At 44.2% G+C, this 26594-nt stretch overlaps 1 protein-coding gene across 1 annotated transcript; it reads right to left on the reverse strand.

Annotated features, from left to right (window-relative positions):
- Positions 1 to 803: 803 nt before the first annotated feature.
- On the reverse strand, positions 804 to 23890 carry COMMD7 (COMM domain containing 7). The gene is made up of 9 exons (XM_065919747.1): positions 23720 to 23890; positions 15756 to 15809; positions 15556 to 15658; positions 4207 to 4263; positions 4088 to 4125; positions 3566 to 3656; positions 3202 to 3251; positions 2532 to 2580; positions 804 to 1551 (listed from the first exon to the last, which is right to left on the reverse strand). Exons 1-9 carry the CDS (start codon positions 23801 to 23803, stop codon positions 1475 to 1477), a joined length of 603 nt encoding a protein of 200 aa, XP_065775819.1. The 5' UTR covers positions 23804 to 23890; the 3' UTR covers positions 804 to 1474.
- Positions 23891 to 26594: the final 2704 nt, after the last annotated feature.

A 26594-nucleotide genomic window follows, 5' to 3' on the forward strand; every position in this document is an offset into this window, starting at 1 on the left:
AATCCCAATGCAGGAGACCCAAATTTGACCCCCGGTTTCAGGGAACTATTAATAGATCCCACATGCCGCAAAAGATCCCGAGTGCCACAACTAAGACCTGGTGCAGCCGAATAAGAAAAACAAAAATAAATATTTAAAAAAAATTCAATTGTAGCATCGTTCATAAGAGAAGAATGGAAAGCACCTAAATACCCCATCAGCAGGAAAGCGGTTAAATAAATCATCCATTTGTTACAAAGAATGAGGCTGCTCTCTTTGTTCTGATGTGATTTCCAAATGAAGTGGGAAAGAGCAAGATGCAGGATGCTGTGTATATAGGATGCTACCATTTGTGTAGGAAGAAAAGTCAAACTCTGTGCCTATATATTTGCAAATGCGTGATCACAGAATAAACTAAAGACAGGGCTTCCCTACAGGGATGGAAACTAGGTAAGTGGGGAGTGGGCAGGAGAAGGAATTACTTTACACTGTATTTTTCGAATCATGGGCATGTATTATCCATTCAGAACTTTAAAAAATTTCTGAGGCGGAGGGGAGAGGTAGGAAGAAGAGAAGTCACATGCCAGGTTGGTACTAAAGTTATCTGAACACAAAATATTCATCTACTCCACTTTTCATATTTTTGACCTGAGTTTCCCCTGAACTGCTCTTACAAATGCCCACTTGGGACTACAGTGAATTTCATGGAAGACCCAGGGCCCTCACTAAAACCAGGAAGATAATTTCTGAAGATGAGAGCACTAGCTCTCTGCAAGGCAAATGACTCTTTAATCCATGCATAGAGACAACCGGATGCAGACCTGTTCTTCAGAACCTTTTTTATTCTTCATCTAACCACCACAGAAGGTCAGCTTGAACCAAAACAAGCTGAAATAACCTCAAAAGGCCCGCCTCATTACACACAATGGGGCAAAACCTGAAGTGAAGCCTGCTTTTTTTCAGAGCAGACCCAGCCCATACTCTTACACAGGTGTCCACTAAAGACCAATCAGCAAGGCCCCACCACCACAAACTCCTGTAGGAACTCTGCTGGGACCTCCCTTTGGGTCATTCATGAAATTCACCTCTTCCTTAGTCATAAACAAGCCCTTGCTGTCTTGTAGGGAAGGTCATCAGTGTTGGTATCTTGAGCAACAGATTATCTGTGTACTCTGGAGCTTTGAAGGGGAGGTGACTTGGCTTACTTCCTCCCCTGCATCTGAGATGCAATCACCTTTCTGACTATCTAAACAGTAACCTGGGAGATAGGCGGTGGAGGGTGCCTCACGAAGATTCTTCAGGGTCATCCTGTCCGGCTCCTTAAGTATTTAGTCCTTTGTTTTTCAGAAACCTTTGCACCTGGGCTCCCAAGAGGCAGGCAGGCCCAGAGGAGAGGCCACAGGCCTGGGGGCCACGCAGCCTCTCAGAACGGGTCACCGGGAAAGAGGAGGGGGCAGGGAGGGGGCGAGGTGGAGATGCTAGGCGGGGACAGAAATCAGCTGAAACACTCCATGCTGGTTTTGACTCGCTCCATCTCGTGCAGGAAGCTGTAGAACTGGGGCAAGGTTAATTCTGGGGAGAGAAAATGTGGCTTCAGGTAAATGCTTCCAACTCCACAGAATCATCCAAGAAAACGAATTTCCACCCAGAGACTTCCTTTTTATTTTTTGACTTAAATACCTCTAAGCAGTTCTGGATGGGTAATTGATCATAATAAAGAACTGAAGCCTTGAACACAGAGAGTTCTCAGCTCCATTAAAAAAAAAAAAAGTGGAGGAGGAGATTTAAAATGGCATTAACTCCCCAGCACAAAGGGATGAAAGAGTGCCATTCAGGACAGTTGATGCGATTCCCATAGCCCCAGAGCTTCTCGCTCTTAGAAATTCACCATTCCTACCCCAAGCTTCCCTGATGGCTCAGTTGGAAAAGAATCTGCCTGCAATGCAGGCGACCCCTGTTCGATTCCTGGGTCAGAAGATCTGCTGGAGAAGGGATAGGCTACCCACTCCAATATTCTTGGGCTTCCCTTGTGGCTCAGATGATAAAGAATTTGCCACCAATGTGGGAGACCTGGGTTTGATCCCTGGGTTGGGAAAATCCCCTGGAGAAGGGAAAGGCTACCCACTCCAGTATTCTGGACTGGAGAATTCGATACAGTCCATGGGGTCGCAAAGAGTCAGACACAACTGAGCGACTTTCGCTCACATTCCTATCCCATCCTTTCCTGTTAGCAAAAAGTTCATTGACTGTGGGGTCTCCAACTAATGGCTTATCATTTAGGAGAGCAAAGTTGGCAGAATGGAGATTCCACAGTCTGACTATAACTTTTTTTATGGAAAAATGATTAGTGGTGGGCTTCAGGAGCCTAAGTAGAAGGAAACCCACTCCAGTATCCTTGCCTGGAAAATCTCATGGACACAGGAGCCTGGTGGGCTGCAGTCCATGGGGTCACAATGAGTCGGGCACGACTGAGCAACTAACACACACTCAGGAGCCTAATGACTGAAGAAAACAGAAAAAGTGGAAAGACTCAAATGGGATTTTGGACTCACCTATGTATATATTTTCAGTTTGATTTCCTTTCTTAATCACCAACTTCAACTGAGCCAAAAAAGGAAAAAAAGAAATAAAATATTTAAATTAAAATGATGACAACTGGGCAAAGAAATTCCTGAAACCTGAAATTTCACGGAAACATTAAAGCATCCAGTGTCTTGAGAGATACTCATGAGCAGTCTAGATTGTCCAACACCAAAACTTCTAACAATTCCCATGATGACAGGAACAATCAAAACTTTCAAGAACAACATCCAGATCCTATTCATCTGAAAGAAAGCGTGTCAGTAATCACATCTTTGGCTGACCACATTGCTCTGAAATACACAAGGCACTTCAGTGGAACATCCATTTAACTGGATATTAAAGAAACCCAAGGTAGGTTTGTTGGGTTAGACGGTAAAGCATCTGCCTGCAATGCAGGAGACCCAGTTTCAATCCCCAGGTGGGGAAGATCCCCTGGAGAAGGGAATGGCAACCCACTCCAGTATTCTTGCCTGGGAAATCCCAAGGATAAACGAGCCTGGCAGGCTACAGTCCATGGGGTCACAAAAAGTTGGACACGACTGAGTGAGTAATTGCATTAGAATATTGTAGAATGTAGATTTAATACTTTATAACCAAGTCAAAAATCTCCCAATTTTCAGAGATCAGAAAAAGACTTACTTGTAAAAAAATACTTCCTACTTTTTCCAGTTCGCTGCTCCCAGACGTCACTGTGACACAAAAGAGAAAAACAGTAAGTGGCTGGTTGAAGACCAACTCTGAAGAGCCCAATCTTGCAAGTTGTAAAGTAGGAGACATGTGGGGGCCAGGATGAAGACAGCAGACTGTGCTTTTCAGGAAGTGAACTCACGGACAGCCGTGGGTAGAAAGAGCTGCTGAATGTGGACAGTGACACAGGGAAGCAGCTGCTGGACCCAACAATCTTAGGGGACCGGATCCCGCTTCCCCAGTTAAGTCATCTGAGAGCCTCTGCCACCCAACCCTGCATCACCCAAATGACCCAGGACTGGCTCTAACTGGTTACCTCCAAATTTCCATTCCATATCTACAAGCTGGTTAATCATCAGAGTCTGACCTATGGCCCATCGAGCGAGGGTGGGGGCACTCTGCTTCCACTGGAACAAAAGCAGAAAGCCAAAGTCATCACAATGGAAAAAAAACCCCTCTTCATACTGCCCCCAACGCAGCGTGTTTAGCCTTTACACAGACAGTGGGCAGAGTGTTAGAGGCATGGGCTCGGCCTGTGTGCACAGATCCAGGTCGAGAGGGGCAGCAGGAATCTTCTTCTATTTCAAGATTTAATCCAGGTTGGAACAAAAACTGTATGATATTTATATTTAGTCAAATCAGAGGGAAAATATTAGATGCACAGAATAGTTTTTCATGCATGTATGTCCTCTGCATGAAACCAAGTGAAAAACTCGAAGCTGGGAAATGACATATGATGATGGATGGTTTTTCCTTGGTTGGTGTTTTCCATTTGTATGTTTTCAGGAAATAAAAGCAAACAATCTTAATTCACTTTGATTAAGAGGGATCCTGATACCTTTTCAGAAAAGTAGATGGCTTTCTCCTCACTGAGACCTGGAAGAGAACAGAAGGGAGACATGACCACAGGAAGGTTCGCAGGGCCTGTCACCTGAGCAACCTGGGGTGGTCACCTACCCAGAGTCATGAAGTCGGCCCGGACCTGCTCGGCTGTGAGACCCTTCTTCAAGGCACCTGGGAGATGAGAAAAATCAGTCAGAGAGGGCAAATCAATCAGTCCGCTGGCAGGAAGTATTTAACAGGCACGACTTAAATGACAGGGACGACAAAGGGAACACACAGACTCAGCTCACTCGCGTGATCTCAGTCCAGCCAGGCAGGAAGGAGACGAGGGGGATCAAGGCAGCACGTTTTAGGGTGCGTTTTTGGCAGATTCCTGAGTAGCTCAAAACGGCAAAGAATCTGCCTGCGATGTGGGAGATCTGGGTTCAATCCCTGGGTCGGGAAGATCCCTGGAGAAGGGCATGGCAGCCCACTCCAGTATTCTTGCCTGGAGAATTCCATGGACAGAGGAGCCTGGCGGGCTACAGTCGCAAAGAGTCAGACATGACTCAGCAACTTCCACTTCACTTTAGGTACCACACAAGCATTGGCCCCTGCAGAAAGTATAGATGAAGTTACAGACAAAACCAACGACTGTCTGGACTTGGGGAGGGGGTGACTCATCTGAGGAAATAAGGCCACAGACTCTTGGAGCCAAGTGGGGGCGTTCAAGGTCAGGCGGGCACAGGGGTAACAGCCTGAAGCTGGCACTGTGCCATCTGTGACCACCAAACGCACGTGGCTCTTTAACGTTTTCTTTTTTGGCCTTGCCACATGGCTTGTGGGATTTTAGTTCCCTGACCAGGGATGGAACCCAGGCCCTTGTTAGTGAAAGTGCCAAGTACTAACCACTGGATCGCTAGGGAATTCTCCTCTTTAACTGTTAACGAATTAAAATGAAAGGAAATGGAGTGTTCTGTTCCTCAGCTGCACCAGCTGCTCCAAATGCTCAGGAGCCACGCAGGCCCAGTGGTCACAGCACCGGTTAGGGCGGATTACAGAGCATTCTTGTCTTCACACGGGACAGCCTGCCCCAGAAGGTCAGCCCTCAGGAAGCAAACCCAGATGGACTAAGCAGTTCAGCCTCTATAGCTGCCAAGTCACTTGTGGAGGGGCTGTCAAGCCCCTCCCCTCAGAAGCCCTGGGAAACCCCACCCTCCTACTCCTGCCCTGCACCCACCTCCTTTGTTCTGCTTGTAGGCTCTCATTTCTGAAAATAAAGTGCTCCCAGCGATCTGGGCTTCTCAACCTTTAACCTGCAGGCTACAGCCTCCAGTCACGATCTGGCAACAGCTTTAAAATTTTCCACTTCTTAGTCCTCCAGAAGATGACTAATCAAACAATAAGAAGTTGTCTACCACAGTCCAGGGAGGGCCCTGAAGTAACACCCTAAACCTGAGCCCCTACCCCCATCCCACTCCAGAAAAACAATCCTAAAGGCTGTTGTCCCCTGCAAAATCAACGGTGTCAACAAAGGGAGGAAACCTTTTATCTCCAAAATCAGACTGAGCAAGGAAGCCACAGGGAAATAAAAAAAAGGCGAGACCCCAGGAAACCTTAGCCATAAAAGCCCTCCAAGAAGGCTGTTACATCCAGTCGCTCCAATCAACTCTTGGCATGCCGCTCCTTAGTTTATACCCAGTTCAAATCCAACATTCTGTCTGATGATCCCCAAATACTCCAAGGTGGAGAATACCATTGTAACTTTTAATTTACCAGGAAATTAAAGGTGAGAAAGGTTAAACTTTGCGGGGAGAGGATCTGGCAAATCCAGAGCTGACAACGGCACTGCTAAGAGCTCACCTATAGCCCTGCCCCCCACCCTCCACCCCCACCCAATACACTCAGATCTACAAGGGAAGCTCTTTAGCAGTGTGGGCAGGAGAGACGAAAACTCAGCAACAGTACACTGATTTTGGTGTGTCCACACAAGTAGCCTGGGTGCCAAGGTGCTTTTGTTAAAACTTAGGTCAGACCGTGTCTCCTCTCTGCTCAAAACCCTCAAGTGGCTCCTGTTCTACTCATTGTAAAACCCGAAGTTCTCACGATGCCCTGTGGATCTGTCCTTCTGTAGAACCCTCTGCTCTCTCCCTCGCTTACTCAGTTTTTCCCATTATTTACTAGGCAGGTTCCTACCTCTATGCATTCACCCTTGCAGTTCCTCCTGCAAGAGACACGCTTCCTCAAATCTGCACATGCTCACTCCTCACTTTCCTCAGGAATCTGCTTAAATTGCACCTCCTCTGAAAGGGTCCCTGACCGATTTTCAAGTATCCTTTTCTGCATGGCATTTATAACTACCCAACTTCATGCTATATATTTATTGTCAATTTGCTCATAAAAGTCAGTTTGTTGAGAACAAGGACTTGGTCTGTTTTGCCCACTGCTGTGTCCTCAGTTACTAAAAAAAAGTGCCAGGCACTGTTCATTGGTTGGCCCTCAACTCATTAAACACATGCTGAAGGAAAGAATCCGTACAACGGAATGCTATACAAGGTAGCTCCTGACCTGCCTATTTGCAAAATATAATTAAAAGAAAAGAAAAGCTAAGAACAGTCTGCTTAGTGTGGTCCCTTTTGGATAAACAAAGAAGGGTATATTATCTATTCTTACTTATAGCTTTAATTATATGCTTATCTTATGGCTAAATTGAGAGATGTAAGGTACATTTTTGGTGAAAATATCCACAAAACAGAGGATACCTTTGAGGAAAGGGACTGAGTGGGACTTTTTTTCCTGGTGTCATTTAAAAACATCCTAGCTGCATGTTACTTCTTATTTAATAGGAAGGCGGTAGAACTGTGAGTCATTTTTGTTTTCTTTCCTGTGCTTCTCTATAATTAAAAAAAAAAAGCCCTGCCCACCCCCCGCCCCAAGATAAAAGGTTAAATGTATTGCCCAGAGCCACGCAGCAGGGAAGTAGCAGAGAAAGTAGCTTATGGGGCAGCTGACCTCCAAATTCAGGCTCTTTCCACTCCAGGTCATTCTGAGATGCTGTCGGGGAGTAAGACCAGGCCGCAACCAGTGACTGACATCTGTGACTACTGAGCTGCAGGGACCAAAGCAAGTTCTCTGTCCTGATGGCACCTCCCTACCTGAGACAGGCAGGAGCCATACTTTAGAAGCATACATAGAGGGATTTCCTGGGTGGTCCAGTGGCTAAGACTCACACTCCCAATGCAACGACCCTGGATTCAAACCTTGGTCAGGGAACTAGATGCAACGTCTTAACCAAGAGTTTGCATGCTGCAACTACAACCCAGCGCAGCCAAATAGATGAATAAATGTTTAAAAAAAAACACACCCATGATCTTAAAAAAAAGAAATACACATATTTGCATCATGTTAGGCCTCAAGCCCTTAGCTTCTTTTTCAGCTTTTTCCTTTGGTGATTCCCCTGTCCTGTAAGCACAAGACAGGGCTGCAACCTTGACCCCATGTCAGTCCGAAAAATCTCAACTCCAGGGCTGTAGTCACTAGAACATGTCACTAGGGTAAATCTGAGAATGTCCTTTAAATGCAGATAACCATCTGGGATGGTTTATAAGTCCTTGAGCTCCACTTTTCACTGGAACAGTTGCCTTAGGCAAACCCCCACTGCCATCAAATAGTGTGGGTGACAAAGCAGAGGGTTTCAGGAAACGGCTGGAAAGTTAGCAAACACTATTCTTCTAGCCAAAACCTACGTAGCTTTTTCAGAGTAGTAAGGGAAGTCCAATGAACAGAACCAAGCCTTGGTGAATCAGATGGGAGAGCACGTGAGTCCCATTCATTCAGTGATTACAGACCCTGAAGGCTCACCAGCTGAATCCAGCCCTGCAAGGTTCACGTGCAAACAGAGGTCACAGTCCCTGTATACAGATGTCCTGAGACTGCCATGTGCCAGCACTGAGCTGGATGTTGGAATGCATGAAAAACTGAACTCTATCCTCCTGAGGCTCACAATCATTTGGGAGATAACAATATAACACATATAATACATTGTAACAATAATGTAACAAGTAGGTAAGTCATATAGTGAAAGTGTTAGTCACTGCTCGTCATGTCAGACTCTTCCCGATCCCCTGGACTACAGCCCACTGGGCTCCTCTGTCCATGGGATTCTCCAGGCAAGAATACTGGAGTGGGTTGCCATGCCCTTCTCCAGGGATTCTTCCCAACCGAGGGATCGAGCCCAGGCCTCCTGCATTGCAGTGGATTCTATATAGAGTATTAGTCCATGTAGAGTATTACTGAGAAGTGCCACATAGAAAATAGAGCAGGGTAAGGTTGGGAACCCCCAGGGAACTTAGTACAGCATTTGATTAAATACCATTTGTGACTATTGTTCAATGCTGATTGTTCCTTTTTTGGCCCAGCCAGATAGATTCCTTTGGGAGTGGGGAAAGGGAGTTATCACTTTTTCTTTAAAAAAACAAAAACAAAAACCACCAACCCGTGGAGACTTCCCTGGTGGTCCAGTGGTTAAGAATCCTCCTGCAATCCAGGGGACATGGGTTTGATCCCTGGTCTGGGAAGATTCCACATGCTGAGGAGCAAATAAGCTTGCACACCACAAGAGAATCCCTTCGCATGACGAAACTAAGACCTGGCGCGGCCAAATAAATAAATGAATAAATAACAACCAGTTACTGGGCACCCACAAGGGCCAGATATTAAAGTAGAAACCAGCTTAAATTATGACCCTACAGCAAAGTTATCTGTAATCTTTTCTAGGTGACAACTCACAATGATAATGACAATCAATACTAACAGCAGTATAGCTACAACCACTTACTATTGAAGCAAGCACTTTACATTTATTATCTTTCTCCATTTTTTTAAAAGAAATTCTTTAAAAATTATTTTTATTTTTTTTGGTTGCATTGCATGGCTTGTGGGATCTTAGTTCCCTGACCACAGACTGAACGGGACCCCTGCCCTGAAAGTGCGAAGTTTAACCACTGGATTGCCATCTTTCTCCACTTTTGAAACAATATGAGCTACTAGTATTAGCTCTATTTTATTCCTGAAGAAACTGATTCTCAGAGTGGCTACATGACTTGGCTCAAGGTCTCAGAGCTGTGAAGTAAGCATACAAGGGCCGCACAGGAACCAAATGCAAGGTGGGGGCCTTATCTGGATCTTAATGAGAACACTTACAAACAAAATGGATGAGACAATGGGGAAGTTTGAACTCTGACTTTGTATTTTAATTTTAGATATGATCATTGCATAGTGGTTTGATAAGGAAGAGAAAGTCCTTTATGTTTTAGAGATACACAACTAGGAATTGAATGAAATGATAGGATGTCTGAGATTTGTTTAAAAATAATCCAGTTTGGAGAGCAATGAGTTGAAGTAGGCAGGGCACAGGTGAAGCAATCTGGATATGAGTTGATAAAGACTGAAATCAAGTTTTTTTTTTTTAGAGAAAATTCTTCATGGACTTATTTTTATTTATTTATTTATTTATTTTAGTTGTGCTGGGTCTTTGTTGCTGCAAGGGCTTTTCTCTAGTTGCAGCAAGCAGGGGATACTCTTTCTAGTTGCAGTGCGTGGGCTTCTCATTGTGGTGGCTTCTCTTGTTGCAGAGCATGGACTCTAAGGCACATGGGCTCAGTAGCTGCAGTAACCAGGCTCTAAAGCCCAGGCTCAATAGTTATGGGTACAGGCTTAACTGCTCCGCTGCATGTGGGATCTTCCTAGACCAGAAATCGTGCCCATGTCTCCTGCATTGTCAAGTGGATTCTTTACCATTGAGCCACCAGGGAAGCCCTCAGGTGCTTTTAAGAATTACATACTAAAGAGTAAAAGCAAAACATTTAAAAAAACACCCCAAAACCCACAAGCTTTGAGCTAATCAAGGAGGGTGCAGCAACAGCTTTTCTTCTATAAGATCTAAAGCAAGTCACTTCCCCTCTCTAGGGCTCTGTTTCTTTATCTCCAAGGCAAAGATCAGACTAGATCAGCATTTTACAAAGCTTGTACTTAACCCTCCCCTTGTCCACTCACTCCTGCCCCCAAAAAGACGAGTTCCAGGGTTAACTCTTTTGCAGATACTGGTTAAGCAGGTTAACCAGTTTACTGCCGGGCTTTTCAGAAACTGAGATATGTTAATATGTGTGTGAATCTCCAAGATTCCAAGGCTGGGAGGTGCAGGGACAGGACTTTTTGACCCTGCCTGGCCACTGAAGTTTTTTCTGGATGAAAACACCGATTTGGGGAAGACTGATCTGGAAGGTCTTTGGGGTCCCTTGAACTCCAACAAGCCATACCTCGGCAAGGTCTTACTGCACAAGCCACACCAGGATGCAGCAAGGAGAAGGCAAAGAGGGAACTTTCAGACTAGACAGGGGAAGGCCTCGAAAGCCAAGTTAAGGACTGCAGAGTCCATTAGGCAAAGTAAACAGTTGAGAGGAGCAGCAGGGTCCAAGCTGTTCTGTATTTCAGGGCAAACTAGAATCTGGATGGGAGACAGAAGTGGAGAGGCTGCTGCCATAACAAGGCATGAGGCGCCGAGAATTTGTTCTGGGATGGCAGCCTTTGGGACTGAAAAGATAATCCCTCATCAGGCCAAGGGATGAGGAAGAGGCCAAGAGACTTACAAGCTACCTCAGATGATCAGCAGATGCTTTGGAAGAAATGCAGTATTCTTGAAGTCTGTAGGAAGGGGAAAGTCAGATTGCATGAGAACAAAAAAAAAAAAAAAAGAGTAAAACAAACAGAAATTGTTGAGAGCTACTGAGGAGTTCAGCAAACCTGAGACTTCAACTCTAGAACCTGAAAAGCTTGAAAAGCTTTGGGGCATGACATCACCAACTGGAAGGACATGAGTTTGAGCAAGTTCCAGGAGTTGGTGATGGACAAGGAAATCTGGTGTGCTGCAGTCCGTGGGGTTGCAAAGAGTTGGACATGACTGCCTGAATGAACTGAACTGAATTGGATTAAACAGTCAAGAGAATTCAGATCCTCTCCATTAAGGGAAGGGATGTTTTATCTGGTGATTTGACATCGAGGCACAGAAGAGAAACTAACTGAACTGTCAATAAACAATGTAGGGCTTTCCTAGTCGCTCAGTGGTAAAGAATTTGCCTGTCAGTGCACGAGACACCAGTTTCATCCCTGGTCCGGGAAGTTCCCACATGCTGTGGAGCAACTGAGACCGTAAGCCACAACTACTGAGCCTGTGCTCTAGAGCTGGGAACTACAGCTACTTAGCCTGGGTGCTGAAACTACTGAAGCCTGTGCGCCTAGAGCCTGTGCTCCACAACCACAGAAGCCACGACAATGAGAAACCCACATGCCGCAACTAGAGGGTAGCCCCTGCTCACCCCAGCTAGAGGAAGCTTATGCAGCAGTGAAGACCCAGTACAGCCAAAAATAAATAAATAAACACTGTAAAGTTCAGTAGGCATGGTATAGGTGCTTTATGGATACTAACTCATTTATTCCTAAAGCCATCACCATAAACTGCCCTTACTACTCCATTTTTCAAATAGAAACCAAGGTCCCAAGAGGCTGATTTGTCCAAGGCCAAATAGCTACCTAAAGTGATATGTCCAAGACTCAAATCCAAGTGAGCTTGCAAAGCCTGTGCTGAGGTGTACTCAGCACACCTCAGTGTTCTCTGGACCTACAGAAAACGGTCTGCTATAAACAGTGCTCATCAATCCTGCTTGAAGAAGATACACCCAACATCCCCTGGGAGGGTCACAGGGTCTCCCAAGTTCAGCTCAAGTCACCCAGCATGAATCAAAAGCTCTTGTTCTATGTCATCATTTTACTTTTAACTGCGGCTTAGGAAAGTAGTACAGACCCGCCCATGACTTCAAGGAATTATCTGTTAGGGCCATGAGATAGATACATACAAAACAGCATGATCAACAGATGACTAAATGATTAAGCTTCAAAAAGGGCTGCAGATAAAAGAATCTATCTCCGTTGTGGAGCGGACGGGGAGGTCAACACAGATTGAGATGGTTTGGGAAGACTTTCTGCAGAGGTAGTACTGGGGCTGGAGCACAGAACTGAGCAGAATTAAGGCAGTCTGGCAGGAGTGAGTGGGGGCAGGGAGCAGAGATGATGAAGACCAGAAAGAATGGAGGCAGGGACAACGGACAGAGGTCTCCTGAAAAGTCAGTGCCCACAACAGCTCACAGGTCTCCTCATTCCCACAGGTCTAGGCTGGACAATGAGAATACAGAAGATAAAAACTCCTGGTTCTATAAGCTGGACACCTGTCCTACAGAAATGCTCACACATGCTAAACACATAGATTCCCTAAGGATCTTCACTGCGGTACAGTACACTTTCAAGAGTGAAGGGTCAGAACTAAAATGTCCAGCAACAGGAAATGGTTTAAGTAAAAGAAGATTAATTCAGTTCAAGGTCCACTGCAGTCACCAGAAGAATGAAGTTGATGTGGGGAAATCTCCACGATGTACTAGGTATGGAAAAATGCAAGCCACACAGCAATTCTGTGGTTTATTGCCACTGATGAAAAACAAAACAACATGAATATATATGGCTCTGTCTGTCGGTATACATAAAAATAGAAAAGGATACATGCCAAAATTATACTGTGATTATTTCTAGAGACAAGAGTCAGACGAGAGTAAAAAGGAAATTTCCCTTTTGACTGTCCAGAGCTCTGCAGTTTTAAGTTTGCAATGAAAATTAATTCTTGTGTTATGTGAAAGTAAAAGTCACTCAGTTGTGTCTGACTCTTTGTGACCCCACGGACTGAAGCCCACCAGGCTCCTCTGTCCATGGAATTCTCCAGGTCAGAATACTGGAGGGGGTAGCCTTTCCCTTCTCCAGGGGATTTTCCCAACCCAGGGATCCAACCCAGGTCTCCAACATTATAGGCGGATTCTTTACCATCTGAGCCACCAGAGAAGACTGCAATTCCCATCCAGCTTTGTGGTTCTGATGCTTTTAACCGCCCATGAGTGCAAAGAAGGCAAGAATCTCACAGAGGATCATAAAATTCCACAGCTGGAAATCTCACGGATCTTCTAATTCACACCCTGAACCCTCAGGAGCACAAGATGGTACAAACAAATCAAGTTCCCAACTTTTAATGCACCATTAGGCTGAGATCTTGGGAAGATCAGCTTATTACTAATTTTTAAAATATGCAAACTGAGGATGCTGTTTCACCTCCTTCAGCCAGGTCAACATTTATTCATTCTTTAAGCCTGGGCTCAAATGTCACCTCTCTTTAAATAAAATTAACTTTTAATTAAATAGCCAAATTAATTCTAGCAACTTTTAAGACAATACTTAGCTAAAAATAAACAAGTAAAATAATCTGCAGTCTTATCACCCAGACAGAGCCACAGTTAACTTTTCTTTTTTTTTACACAAAAATAGGACTGTGGCAGACAGAACTAAACAGAATATTGTGAAAGGTTTTCCATATCATTACATTTTTCTCAACAACATGTTAAAAAAATTAATATTAATACATAACGTGAAAAATAACCTTTTGCTGAGGAACTGTGCTAAGTATTTTATTTCAGTTCAGTTCAGTTGCTCAGTCATGTTCGACTCTTTGCGACCCCATGGACTGCAGCATGCCAGGCTTCCTTGTCCATCACCAACTCCAGGAGCTTGCTCAAACTCAGGTCCATTGAGTCGGTGGACATTAATTTATTAATATTTATTCAGCATTTTATTTATGTTATCTTAAGTAATCTTCAAAACAACCCCATGCACACACCAAAAACAAGCTTAGATAGAGTGGAACAACTGCTGGGGGAGGATTATTGCTAGGGATTGAAAGAGACTGGGGACCAAAGCCACACTACTTATCAAGGGTCAGACTGGGGTTCACACCCAGCTCCTACTAACTCAGACGGAATTCTTGATCACTACCATGCGTGTGTGCCACGTTGCTTCAGTCGTGTCCAACTCTTTGTGATCCTCTGGACTATACAGCCCACCAGGTTCCTCTGTCCATGGGATTCTTCAGGCAAGAATACTGGAGTGGGCTGCCATGTCCTCCTTCAGAGGATCTTCCCGACCCAGGGATTAAACCTGTATCTCTTACGTCTCCTGCACGGACTGGCACGTTCTGTACTATAAGCACCACCACCATACTCTGCAAAACTGGACCACAGCACATCACACCAATTTTCAACAGCTGGGTAACTGGATAGCTTCTAATTTTTCTGTGATAAACAGTGCTACGGCGGATAACCCTGCAGTTCAACCTTTGTGATCACCTCCTTCCTGGCTAGAATCTTTCCCTGACTGCTCTAAAGCAAACCCCGCTTCTCAAACTATCTGCATCAAAAAACCTATTTAAAAAATTTTCAATCTCCCATGGACTGATATTTTTGTACCATACAATGAAAATTAATTTCTAGAAATGTGAAATGAAAAAACGCTTACAAAATATAAGCCTCAAATAACTCTTAGTGAAATGTGAATACACATCACAGATTAAATAAAAGTCTTAAATCAGTGTAAACTTCCTGCTTTTGATAACTGCACTGCAGTTATGAAAGAAAATGTTCTTGTTCTTACAAAATATGTACTAAAGTCTTAGCAAGGATAAGGGTGAGGATAACTGAGCTAAAGACTCATCCAATAAATGGATCAAAAAAAAATTTTAAATTCAGATAAATTTCTATGCCATGATTACCCTAATAAATCATTAAAAGATTGTGAGACTCTCATTAGTTCAGGTTTTTGTTGAGCTGCATTTAACTTCACTCTTGTTTAGCAGGCATGATACCCTGCTAGAAAAAACTTTATGTATCCAAAACTGGCCACAAAACATGTACTGATTAATGTTTACATTCTGGGGGAAAAAAAAAACCTCCAAATGGTTACAATGGTCAATTATATGTTACATATATTCTACCACATTAAAAAAAAATGCAAGCCCCATTTTTTAAATTAGTAGATTCAAGAAACTTTGTCAAGGGACTGCCCCTGATGGTTCAGTGGTTAAGAATCTGCCGTGCAATGCAGGGAACGAGGGTTCCATCCTCTGTCGGGGAACTAAGATCCCAGGTGCCAATAGCAACTAAGCCCGTGCACCACAGCTAGTGAGTGTGTGCCGAAATGAAGCTCCTGAATGCTGCAGCTCGGACCCAAGGCAGCCAAATAAATAAAAAATAAATAAATATTTTAAAAAGAGAGAAACTTTGTCAAATTGCTATAAAAGTTTAGAAACCCTTACTCTCAATCTTGCACCTACCACACAGAGGAAAGGTAAGTCTGGGGACCGAAGTGGGGATGCAGACTGCAATTACGCTCTCCCACGGCTGTCTGTTTACCTGGCTTCCCTGCCTAGACTGCAGTCCCGCCCATGTCTGGTTCCCTACCAAACGCTCTGGCTTGGTGCCCAGAGCATGCCTGCCAACTCGGTGGATTGAGGGAATGTTCAAACAATGTCTCTGGCCTCGGCTGCTAGGAGGGGCTACTCACCATTTGGAACCAGGAGGAGGCTCTTCACGATGCTTCTCAGGGGGCCAAGACTGATCTGGTTGGTGGTGGCAAATTCAGAGAGCTGAGCCAGAAACCTTTCCACCTGCAGGCGGGGGACAGCACAAACCAGGCCTTCACTTCAAGCACCTCAGGACCGCAGACCCACACTTGGGAACTCTCCTTATCACAAGATACTTTACCTCTTTTGGCTCAGTTAGAAAGTGGAAGAGCACTTCAGTCAGGGCTGAGAATTGCTGTGAAGAGAAGAACACAGAACATCAGAAAATTCTACTCCTGATCAGTGTTCACCGTCCCATCCAACCACAACCCCTTAGAGAAAAGGGAGCTTCCACGGTGGCTCAGCGGAAAAGAGTCTGCCTGCAAATGCAGGAGACACAGGTTTGATCCTTGAACTGGGAAGATCCCACATGTTGCGGGGCAACCAAGCCCATGCACAACTACCGGGCCTGTGCTCTAGAGTCCAGGAGCCACAACTACTCAGCCTACGTGCTGCAACTACTGAAGCCCCCTAAGAACAAAAGAAGCCACCATAATGAGAAGCCTGCAAACTGCAACTAGAGAAAGTAGCCACTGTTCACCACAACTCGAGAAAAGCCTGCTTGGCAGCAAAGACTCAGCAACACCAAATAAAACAATTCATCTTTTAAAAAAAAAGAGAAGTGAAGAGAACATGGATGTTGATATCAGTTTTGATTATCATAGAGTTACAAACATTTGTAATTTGAAAATATATAAGCACATTAATGTTCACTGCAGCACTAGGCACAATAGCTGAGATACTGAAGCAATCTAGGTGTCTATCAACAGATGAATGGATAAAGATATGCTCCATACATACAATGGAATATTATTCAGCCATGAAAAGAACGAAATCTTGCCATTGGCAGCAACATGGATGGATCTAGAGGGTATTATGCTAAGTGAAGTAAGCCAGAGAAAGACAAATGCCATATGATCTCATACATAGAATCTGAAAAACTGAATAAAACAAAAATAGACTCATAGACACAGAGGGGAGAGGGGTGGGGTATGAAACAGGCTAAGGGGATTAAGAGGTTTGGACATTAGCCATAGGGATGTAATATACAGCATAAGGAATATGGTCAATAACACTGTAAAAAGTTAGCATAGTGACAGATGGTTACTAGACTTACCATGACGATCATTTCATAATGTATGCAAATGTCAAGTCACTATGTAGTTCACCTGACACTAACATATTCTATGTCAACTATATTTCAGTTAAGAAAAGAAAAAAAAAGTTACAAATATTCACAATACCCACCACCAGTGTCCATCTAACCATACCACTCGATTATCTGAAAAACTCATATATTTTGTTGGGATGCTTACAAGATACATATTGAGAGAGTGAGTGTGCACACATGCTCACACATAAATCTCAAGGGGTCAAATACCTTCTAACACCTTCCCCAAAACAAGATCTGAAAGGGAAAATCACTGAAATAGGTTTTTATTTTTTTTCTTCTCTTTTTGTTTGGTAAGGCCCAGGTGGCTCAAGTGCTAAAGAATCCACCTTCTAATGCAGAAGACATAAGAGACGTGGGTTCGATCCCTGGGTCAAGAAGATTCTCTGGAGGAGGAAATGGCAACCCACTCCAATATTCTTGCTTGGGAAATTCTGTGGACAGAGAAGCCTGTCAAGCTACAGTCCACGGGGTCTCAAAGAGTCAGACATGTCTGAGCGACTAGGCACATACACACTCGCTCTTTTTGCTTATACTTCCACATATTATTCAAATATAAATCAATCCAATTATATCATTTTCCCCATTTTCACTCTCACAAATGGTAGCATACTACACGAACTTTTTCTCTACCTTACTTTTTTTTGAGGGGGGTCCTGCATGTGGGATCTTAGCTCTCCGACCAGGGATTGAACGAGAGCCCCCTGCACTGGAAGTGTGGTGTCTTAACTACTGGGGCCACCAGGGAAGAGGGAAGCCCCTCTGCCTTGCTTTTGAAAGCAGTTGCTTCTGTGTGGCAAGATTTTAGGTGATTTTTATTTTCTTCCGTTTTGTCTATCCATGTTTTCTGGGTTTCTCTCCCCCACAATAAACACCTTGTTGAGTATGTGACAGAACAGCAAATTTTAACACGCTACTATACATTATCTTAGTGAGTGATAGTCACTCAGTCATGTCTGACTGTGCGATTCCATGGACTGTAGCCCGACAGGCTCCTTTGTCCTTGGAACTCTCCAGGCAAGAATACTGGAGTGGGTTGTCAGTCACTTATTCTTTTGCGCATGTGAACTTCTTTATCAGCACTATATTACTAAGAACTGAATATCTGTGTGCCCCAAAATTCATAGGTTGAAGTCTGAACCCAAATACTACTGTATTTGGAGACAGCACCTGTGAAGAGGTGACAAGGTTAAAAGAGGTCATAATGGGGAGGGAAGCAGGAGGGGGGATCGGGATGGGGAACACATGTAAATCCATGGCTGATTCATGTCAATGTGTGGCAAAAACCACCACAATATTGTAAAGTAATTAGCCTCCAACTAATAAAAATAAATGAAAAAAAAAAAAAAAGAAAATATATGTGAGAGCCTCCTGAGAAATAAAGTTAAGAAAATACTTAAAAAAAAAAAAAAAGGTCATACTGGTGGGGCCCTATCTGGTAGGGCTGGTGCCCTTGTAAGCACCAGGAAGTTCTGAGGAAGTCACCCCAGAGCTCTTTCTGTGAGGCATATGCTATTAAGACACAGTGTGAAGAAGGCAAGCCAGGAAGAGAGCTCTCACTAGGAAATGAAATTTGTGGGCACCCTGATCTTGGACTTCCAGCCTCTGGAACTTTGAGGAATAAATTTCTGTTGTCCAAGCCGCCCAGTGTGTGGTGTTTTGTCACAGCAGCTCACACAGACTGAGACGTTTACCATTCCTTTCCCATGCTCTCTCCTGATGGACACGGTGTGTGTGGCACAGTGAAGGAAACCACGACACAAGAGTTTAAAAGGCCCAGATGTGAATCACTGTTCTTCTGATCATCCGGGTGACCCTGGGCAAGTCACTTAGCCTCACCGTGTCTCAGTCGCCATCAGAAAGACAGAGGTAATAACACATAGCTTCCAGAACAGTACTAACTGGCTCATACAAAGCCTCCAGTAGAGTGTCAGACGAGAGGTTCAACAAGCCTCTAGTATGTATGTATGTATGTGTAGCAGTTACCACAGCCACAATTAAAGTCACTATGCCATTAGATCCACCTTTAACATTTAAACAAAAAAGACAACAAGCAGATATTGCGGCTCAAAGCCCCCAAAACTGTACATATGACTGTCAAATGCACTTGCTCCTTTTCCCATGACATATAAACTTTACATAAACCCCTGGCAAGGCTCTGTATTATTTTATTCTAAAATGTATTCTAAGATATAAAACTAGTCTTTGAAAATGTAAAAGTAATATACATGCAAAGTTCTAAAAAAGACCCACCCAGCTAGCATAAAAGAATATATAAAATAAAATGTCTCACTCTCTCCCTGCCCCCTCCCACCTCAATCCCACTACCCACAGGTAATTATGCTAACAGCCCTGTGGCCTTCCCATCATTTCATTTTTCTTTAGTTTCTTTTAAATATAAATGGGATCATACTGAACCCACTCCCTGCACCTCACCTTTTTTCCCACTCAATTACACTTTAGAGATCAATCATGTCAGCAGATATAAATCTACTCAGTTCTTTTAACAACCGCATGGCATTCAACTGTTAAGACAGCAGAATTCAGCTCCCTAGAAATGAACATTAGTGTATGTGCTGATCTTATGTAAATGATGCTGCAATGAATATCCTCCCACATCTTTGTGAAATATGTATGTGTATGTCTATAAGATGTATTCTTAAAATGTATTCTAGGTGAAAGGATATGCTTTAAAAAAATTGTTTTTTTGGCCATGCTAGGCCATATGGCAGGTGAAATCTTAGTTCCCCCGTCAGGGATCAAACCTGTGCCCACTGCAGTGGAAGCACAGTCTTAACCACTGGACTGCTGGGGAAGTCCTATATACATTTTAAAAATTGAGGTATAGCTGATGTAAAATACTATATCAGTTTCAAATATACAACACAGTAATTGCTAAATTTTAAAGGTCATATCCATTTATAGTTATTTTAAAATGTTGGCTATATTCCCTGTATTGTACATTATATCCTTATAATTATTGTTGTTGTTTAGTTGCTAAGTCATGTCTGACTCTTTTGCAACCCCATGGACTGTAGCCCGCCAGGCTGCTCTATTCATGGGAATTCCCAGGCAAGAGTACTGGACTGGTTTGCCGTTTTCTTCTCTGGGGGATTCTCCCAACCCCGGGATTGAACCCATATATCCTGGATTAGCAGGCGGATTCTTTACCACTGAGCCAAGAGGGAAGCCCATCCTAACGATAGCTTATTTATTTTTTACATAATAGTTTGTGTCTCTTAACCTTCTGTCCCTATCTCCCTCCCCACTCCCCTCTCCCCACTGGAAACCACTAGTTTATTCTCTAAGATACATGCATTTTAAATTCTGAGAAAATATTGCCAAATTGCCTTGTAGAGAAGTTGCATGAATTTACATTCCCACCAGCTAATGGTATCTTAGAAGTCTCTGCTTCCTCAAAACTCCATGGATATTCCACAGAAACACTCTACCCTTGCTGGTCCAGGGTTTTTCTTTCTGTGATATTTATGATATGGGTATCAGTCTTGCACAAATGTTGACAGAGTAAAAACAAAAATAGTCAAGACTAGTTTGAGAATGGGTCCTCAAACTGAGTTTTCCTCTATTCCTTTTTTTTTTTCCTACAGATCTGTGGAACTGTCACATTTTTGGCTAACCATGTTTCCTATACCACTAGGGCCTCTTAAAAAAATGGGGTGGCTGAGAGGGCCTCAGGCTGCTCTTTCATTTCCAGGCCTCAGCCTAACACTCAGGATGGAGCTCCTTGTGCGACCTCATCCCTGCCTTTCCTCCCATGAGCAGCCTCAAGCTACTCTGTTCTGTAGGCTGTTATCAACCCCCACCCCTATCTCCACTTTTCCAAACCCTCCTTATCCTTCAAAGCCCTGCCCAGATACCAGGACTCTCCCAACAAGAAAGGGACCTACCCAGATTCTTAACTTCTGAGGCTCCCTCTTGGAACCTCACCTGGGGGCACTTAGAATTTTCAATCTTGATAAGGAGTACAAACCTGTCTTAACAGAGAAGGTTTCTCCTCCGGCTTCTTAGGGTCATAGTACCTTAATTATTGTAAGTGCATAGTTAAGTATCTGTTGAACAAATCTTCCCTAAACACTTTCCCCATTCTTTGCCTTTGTACCTGCATAACTCTCTCTCCCTGGAATGCTTACCTGCTCAGGACTAGCCATGAAATCAAAATCTTAACGAATTCTCACCAGTTAAACATATGAAAAGATGCCCAAGATTATTCCAGATGAGAAATGCAAATCAGCAGAAAAAGGAGATACCATTTTTCATTTGTCAGATCTTCGAAACTAACAGTCTGAAGGCACCAGGGTTGGAAAGTAACAGACGTGATTGCACACTGTTAAGAAGATAAACTGGAGCAAACTTTCTGGATTACAATTTGGCAATCCATGTCTAATTTTTTTTTTTTTAATCCATGTCTAATTTTTCAAACGGTCAAACCCTTTGACCTAGTAATTCCACTGCATGAAGCATACCCTTCAGAGATGTCCCAAAAAGTAAACCCAGACATAAACAAGGCAGTTTGTTGACAGCAACAAACAAAAATAAAAAACTGGAAGCAACTGAAGTGTCTATTAACAGGGGACTGGTTAAATTATGCTATATTCATTTCAAGGAATATCACAAAATGCCTTTACTGTAAAAAAAAAAACAAAAGTTTTTAAAGGATACCCATAAATGTGATGGCAGATGCAGATTTTTTTCTTTAAAGATATATGAGAAACTATTAAAATGATGATTTCTGGAGACAAGAGAAACAGGCATTTTTATTTTAATTTTGTATCCTTCAGTACTCTCTGAATTTTCTAAACTTGTGTGCTGCTAGGTGAGAGACTGTCAACCATTTGTTTCCTTCTTTATATTTTTTCTTAATTTCCTCTGATAACCATGCTAAAAATGATTATTTTAATCCCACCTACTCTCAAGGCTCCATGTTACCTAGAACTGATCACAGCATCACAGAAAACATGCAGATTCACTTAGTAATGTACCGTGTCTCCATTTTCTGACCTGCCACAGCAGATCACAACTTTCCCAGCACAACAGGCCTCATTCATCAAGACTTCGTAAACTTTACTGGGTTGAGCGGCTATTTGGTGCATAGTAGGCATTCAGATAAACATCTATCAAATAAGCAATAAATAGTGATGCGGACATTAACACAATGACTCTTTTTCTCCTTGAGGCCTAGGTCTCAAGTAAAAGGCTAATGAAAAGTACTAGCTAATAGAAATAGCTAGTAGCTAATAAGTCATAGCTAATAGAAATAGCCAAACTAGCAGCTAATGAAATCCAGCTAATAGAGTGGCTACTCAGAGAAGTCTGACCACCCAAGAAAAGGGGGAAAAATGGCCCAAAGGGCTTTGATAAGGGCTGCGTGCCCTTAAACTGGTCAAATTATTTCCCTAAACCATTTTTTCTTATCTGTAAAATGGGAATGGTAATAGTACCTGACTCCTAGGGTAGTTGCAAGAACTCAGTGACTTAATACACATAAAAGCACTTAAAACTGTGCTATACAGTACAATGGTCACTAACCATATTGAGCACTTGAAAAAGGCTAATCCAAAAAAAAAAACAACAAAAAAAAACTAATCCAATTTGAGATGTGCTTTAAAATACACACTAGAATCAAAAACCTTAGTACCAAAAAAAAGTGAAACATCTCATCACTATTTTTTTATGTGGGTTACACACTGAAAATGATAATACTTTGGTATAGTGGATTAAAGAAAGCACATTAAATTCATTTCCTCTTTTAGTTTTTAAATGTGGCTACTAGAAAATGTAAAAGTAGACCTGTGGCTTGTAGTTTATTTCTCTTGGACACCATGGCCGTAGAACATGACTGCCATCACAGTTAAGTGTTCCTTCATGAGAAAATACCAAATTGTGAGGATGCTGAGATGACAGAAAATGGCCCCACCTCCTGGGAAGTTACAACGCAGTGGGGGGAACAGATGCACCTTTGCAGTGATCCTGAGACCTGTCATTTTAACTTGCTTAATTTGGCTGCCTTGGCGATAGGAAAGGGACCTCCCAAACAACACAGGGGCAGGAAGCCTTCAAGGTTGACTGGCTGGCACCTGCAGCCTGAAGAGTAAGAAAAAGCCTTTGACAGCTCCACGACCATCAAGGACTTGCCCTCCACTGTATAGGATACATGGTTCTTTCCTTGGAGACCACAAGTGCTGTGCTGTGCTTAGCCGTGTCAGACTCTGCCAGCTCATGGACGGTAGCCCCCGCCAGGCTCCTCTGTCCATGGGGATTCTCCAGGCAAGAATACTGGAGAGGGTTGCCATGGACTACCAGTATCTCCCTTAACTGGGGGTGGGGTGGAGATGAGGAGAGGATGTCATCACCAGCCTGCGCACAAAGCCACTCTGGCTTGGCCATTACCTGCACCCACATCCCATCCCCAGACGACGTGCCCCACTCCAGGCAGCTTCTGCCCCCTTGAGATGTTAAGACCCTCCTCAATCTCCCCAAGATCCCCCTACCCCCGTCTTCCTACTAAACATCTCAGTCCCTCACCTGACCCACCAAATTCTACGGTTCTCCCAAACTCCATCGGCCTCCCAAAGCGCTTAGTGCATTACTTTAAACTCCTTTCGGTCACATCAAGACTCCCCTCAGCCCCTCTTCTGGGATCCTGCAAACTCTCCTCGTCCCCAGGACCCCCGGAAGTCTCCTAGTACCATTTCTGGGAGCCGAGGTTGCCCTGGGACCCTTCAGTTTGGCCTCAGGCCTCCCTTAGTCGCCCGGCCCTCAAAACTGGCCTGAGACCCTTAACTCCCCTCCGCCCCTCTCCGAACCCCTCCGCCCCCCCCAACCAGGATCACCCCGCACCGCGGCCTGCCCGCGGCCTAACCCGCCAGCCCTCCCCGGGCACCGCCTCGGCCCCGCGCCGCGGCCGCCCGGCCCACCTGGGCGCCCAGCTGGTTCAGCTGCTGCATGTCGCCGCCCACGGCCTCGGGCACGGGGTCCTGTGTGCAGTGCAGCCGGCCCATGGCGTCTGCCCGGCCCCGCAGGCCCCAGGCTCCCGCGCCTCCCCTGACTTCCTCCTTCGCCCGGCCTCCCTGGCCGCGCTTCCGCAGTCGCACTTTCGCCACCGGCCGCGGGCGCCGCCGTCGCGCTCCTCCCGGGCGGGTTCCCCAGGGGCGCCCTGGCCGAGCCGCGCACTCGCGCGCGGACCCCGGGTGGGGAGGGGCAGGGGCGCCCTGGTGGAGCCCAGGATACCAGCGATCGCTGTGCCCAGGCCAGGACCCTGAGCAGCAAAGCGGTGAGACCCAGACTCCCAGCGGGGTCTTCCACCGCCGCTGGATGACCCCTGTGCACTGCGCTTGCCCGTTTGGAACTTGCTTCACTCTCCGTGTAAACGATCGCGGGGGTGGCACCTTAAATGAGCTAACACTCCTAAAATATTCAGAAGATAGCCAAACACACAGAAGGTCCCCAATCAATAGCTAGCTGCTATCATTATCATCGTTATGATGCATTCAGCATATATTCAATGCATGCCTCCTCTTAGATGCCAGGCACTGGCCATAGAAAAGTGAACAGACAGGCCCAGTGTCCCTGAGAGAGCTTGGGGCAGAGCAGAGCAAAGCAATAAAATCTCAAACTTGGACTTGCACCAGCGTCATCTGGTGGGCTTGCTATAATGCCAATTGCTGGGACCCACCTCCAAAGGCTGTCCTTAGAAAAGCCTGGGATGGATCCTGAGAATTTTCCATTTCCAACAGCTTCCCAAAGACCATACTTGGGGAAACTCTGGCGTGGAGGAAGCAGACCCACAGAAGAGGAAGGTGGTCAGATTGGTGGAGGGGAGAGTTGGGAGACAGTGACAATCACTGCAGTCCTTGAAACACTGTAACTCCCATGTTCTCTTCCCATGGATCCCCTGAAGTCCCAGATATTACCTGATTCCCATTGGCAGATGAGAAAACCAAGGCATGCTCCCTGGAATCTAGGTCCTGACACCAAAGCCCCAAAGCATCTTCACCTGCCTCTTAGCCCAGACTTGAGAGTAGGGAGTGGGTGCCTAGAAACCTGGGTGGGGGACTGTGGAGAAGACTGGCATTCCTCTACCCTTCCAAAAAAAATCCCTTCTGGAAAGGTATGAACAAAACTCCTTCATGCATTCATTCAACAGATAATCCTAGTGAGTGCCACCCCTGGGGCACATGTCCTGACAGGTGCTGGGACTCCACAGTGACAAAATCAGATGTAGTGCATGACTTCTAGAAGAAGTCAGAGTGTAATCTGGGAGACAGACACACACGTGTGTGTGTGTGAAATTATTAACTGATGCCAAGAGGAACAAAGTGCTTTGAGAATGTATACAGGGCACCTGTCCAAGTCCGAAGTACCTGGAAGAGAGTAAACCTTCAAGTTACTGACAGACAGGGACTGAGCTCAGACCCCCTGACTCACCGTCCAGGAATTTTAATTTTAAAAGTCTTAACCTATTAAAAATGATCCCTCTCAGGGCCTTATATTTATTCATATCTTTGAGTAGTAAATCAACTTTGTTCAGGTGTAATTTATATACAGTGAAATGCTCCCATTTTAAGTATGTTTCTTTAAATTATTTTTAACTTAAAAAAAAAAAAAAGAACCTTGCGGAAACCACTAGATTTCCTCCATTTCTGCTCTCACAGTGGCTGGTGCTGAGGCACTCAATAAATATTCGTGGAATTGAATGTGACAGAAAATAGATAAAGGGAAAGACATTCACATGAAATTGCAGCCCAATACCATACATGAGACAATAATTGTATTGTTTTCCAGTCTTTTTCTACTTCACAGCTCACTGGGGCTTCTGCGATTTGTTTCGTTTTTACATATTTGGGGCTCTCCCACTTTGCCAAGCTATTGGATCTCTGGTACTCAGAGTGTGGTCCTTGTACCAGCAGCTAGGACATTACCTGGAGAGTTGTGAAAATGCAGATTCCCAGGCTTAACCCAGACCTGCTGATCCAGCATTTTAAACTAAATCCCCAGGTGACTCATGATCACACTCAAGTTTGAGGTACAAATAATCACTGTTTTAAAATGCCCACCACATGCTGGGCTTTATTTTAAGCCCCCAAAGACACACCTTGTATGAGATTAATACTTCCAATTGTCTACGTCGTGTCCCTCATTTTATTTCTGCTTTAATGTTTATCACATTGTGTTTTTGCTATCATTTATACATCTGTCTCCTCTGTTTACTAATTATGTTGTCTTGAGCAAATTACTAATCTTTTTGTGCTTCCATTTCTTTTTTCATTTGTACAAATGGAGACAATGGTAGAACCTACTAGAAAAGATGAAATGAGATAATGCTTGTAAAACACTTAGCACAGCAACTGGCCTACAGTAAGTGCTCAGCAAGTGCTTGTTAGGAATAGTATTCCAATTTTTGAATCTTATAAAAAGAACATGGCAATAAGCATCCTGGTACACATTCATTTTTCACATCTGATTATTCCATGAGGAGAAATTCCTAGAAGGTCAAGGGATATTATGTTCAGACGTTCAGAGTTCAAAATAGTGGTAGGATGACAAACTTTCTTTTTTGTTTTTGTTTTTGACAAACTTTCAAGTAAGGGACAGACTAGACAATGACTGAGAACACCTAGAAATTAGCATTTCAGCCTGAACAGAACCTGGCAGCAGGCTTATTTCCCTGAAGAGAACCCTGCTTCCCTAACCTGCATCTCTCAGCCCTGAGATTTCCAAGTCCTCTAAGAGAAACCTCAAAACTTCACACAACAGCATCTTGGTTTCAATTATAAATGCTACAAAAACATC

Source organism: Muntiacus reevesi, chromosome 2, assembly GCF_963930625.1.
Source record: "Muntiacus reevesi chromosome 2, mMunRee1.1, whole genome shotgun sequence".
NCBI lineage: Eukaryota > Metazoa > Chordata > Mammalia > Artiodactyla > Cervidae > Muntiacus > Muntiacus reevesi.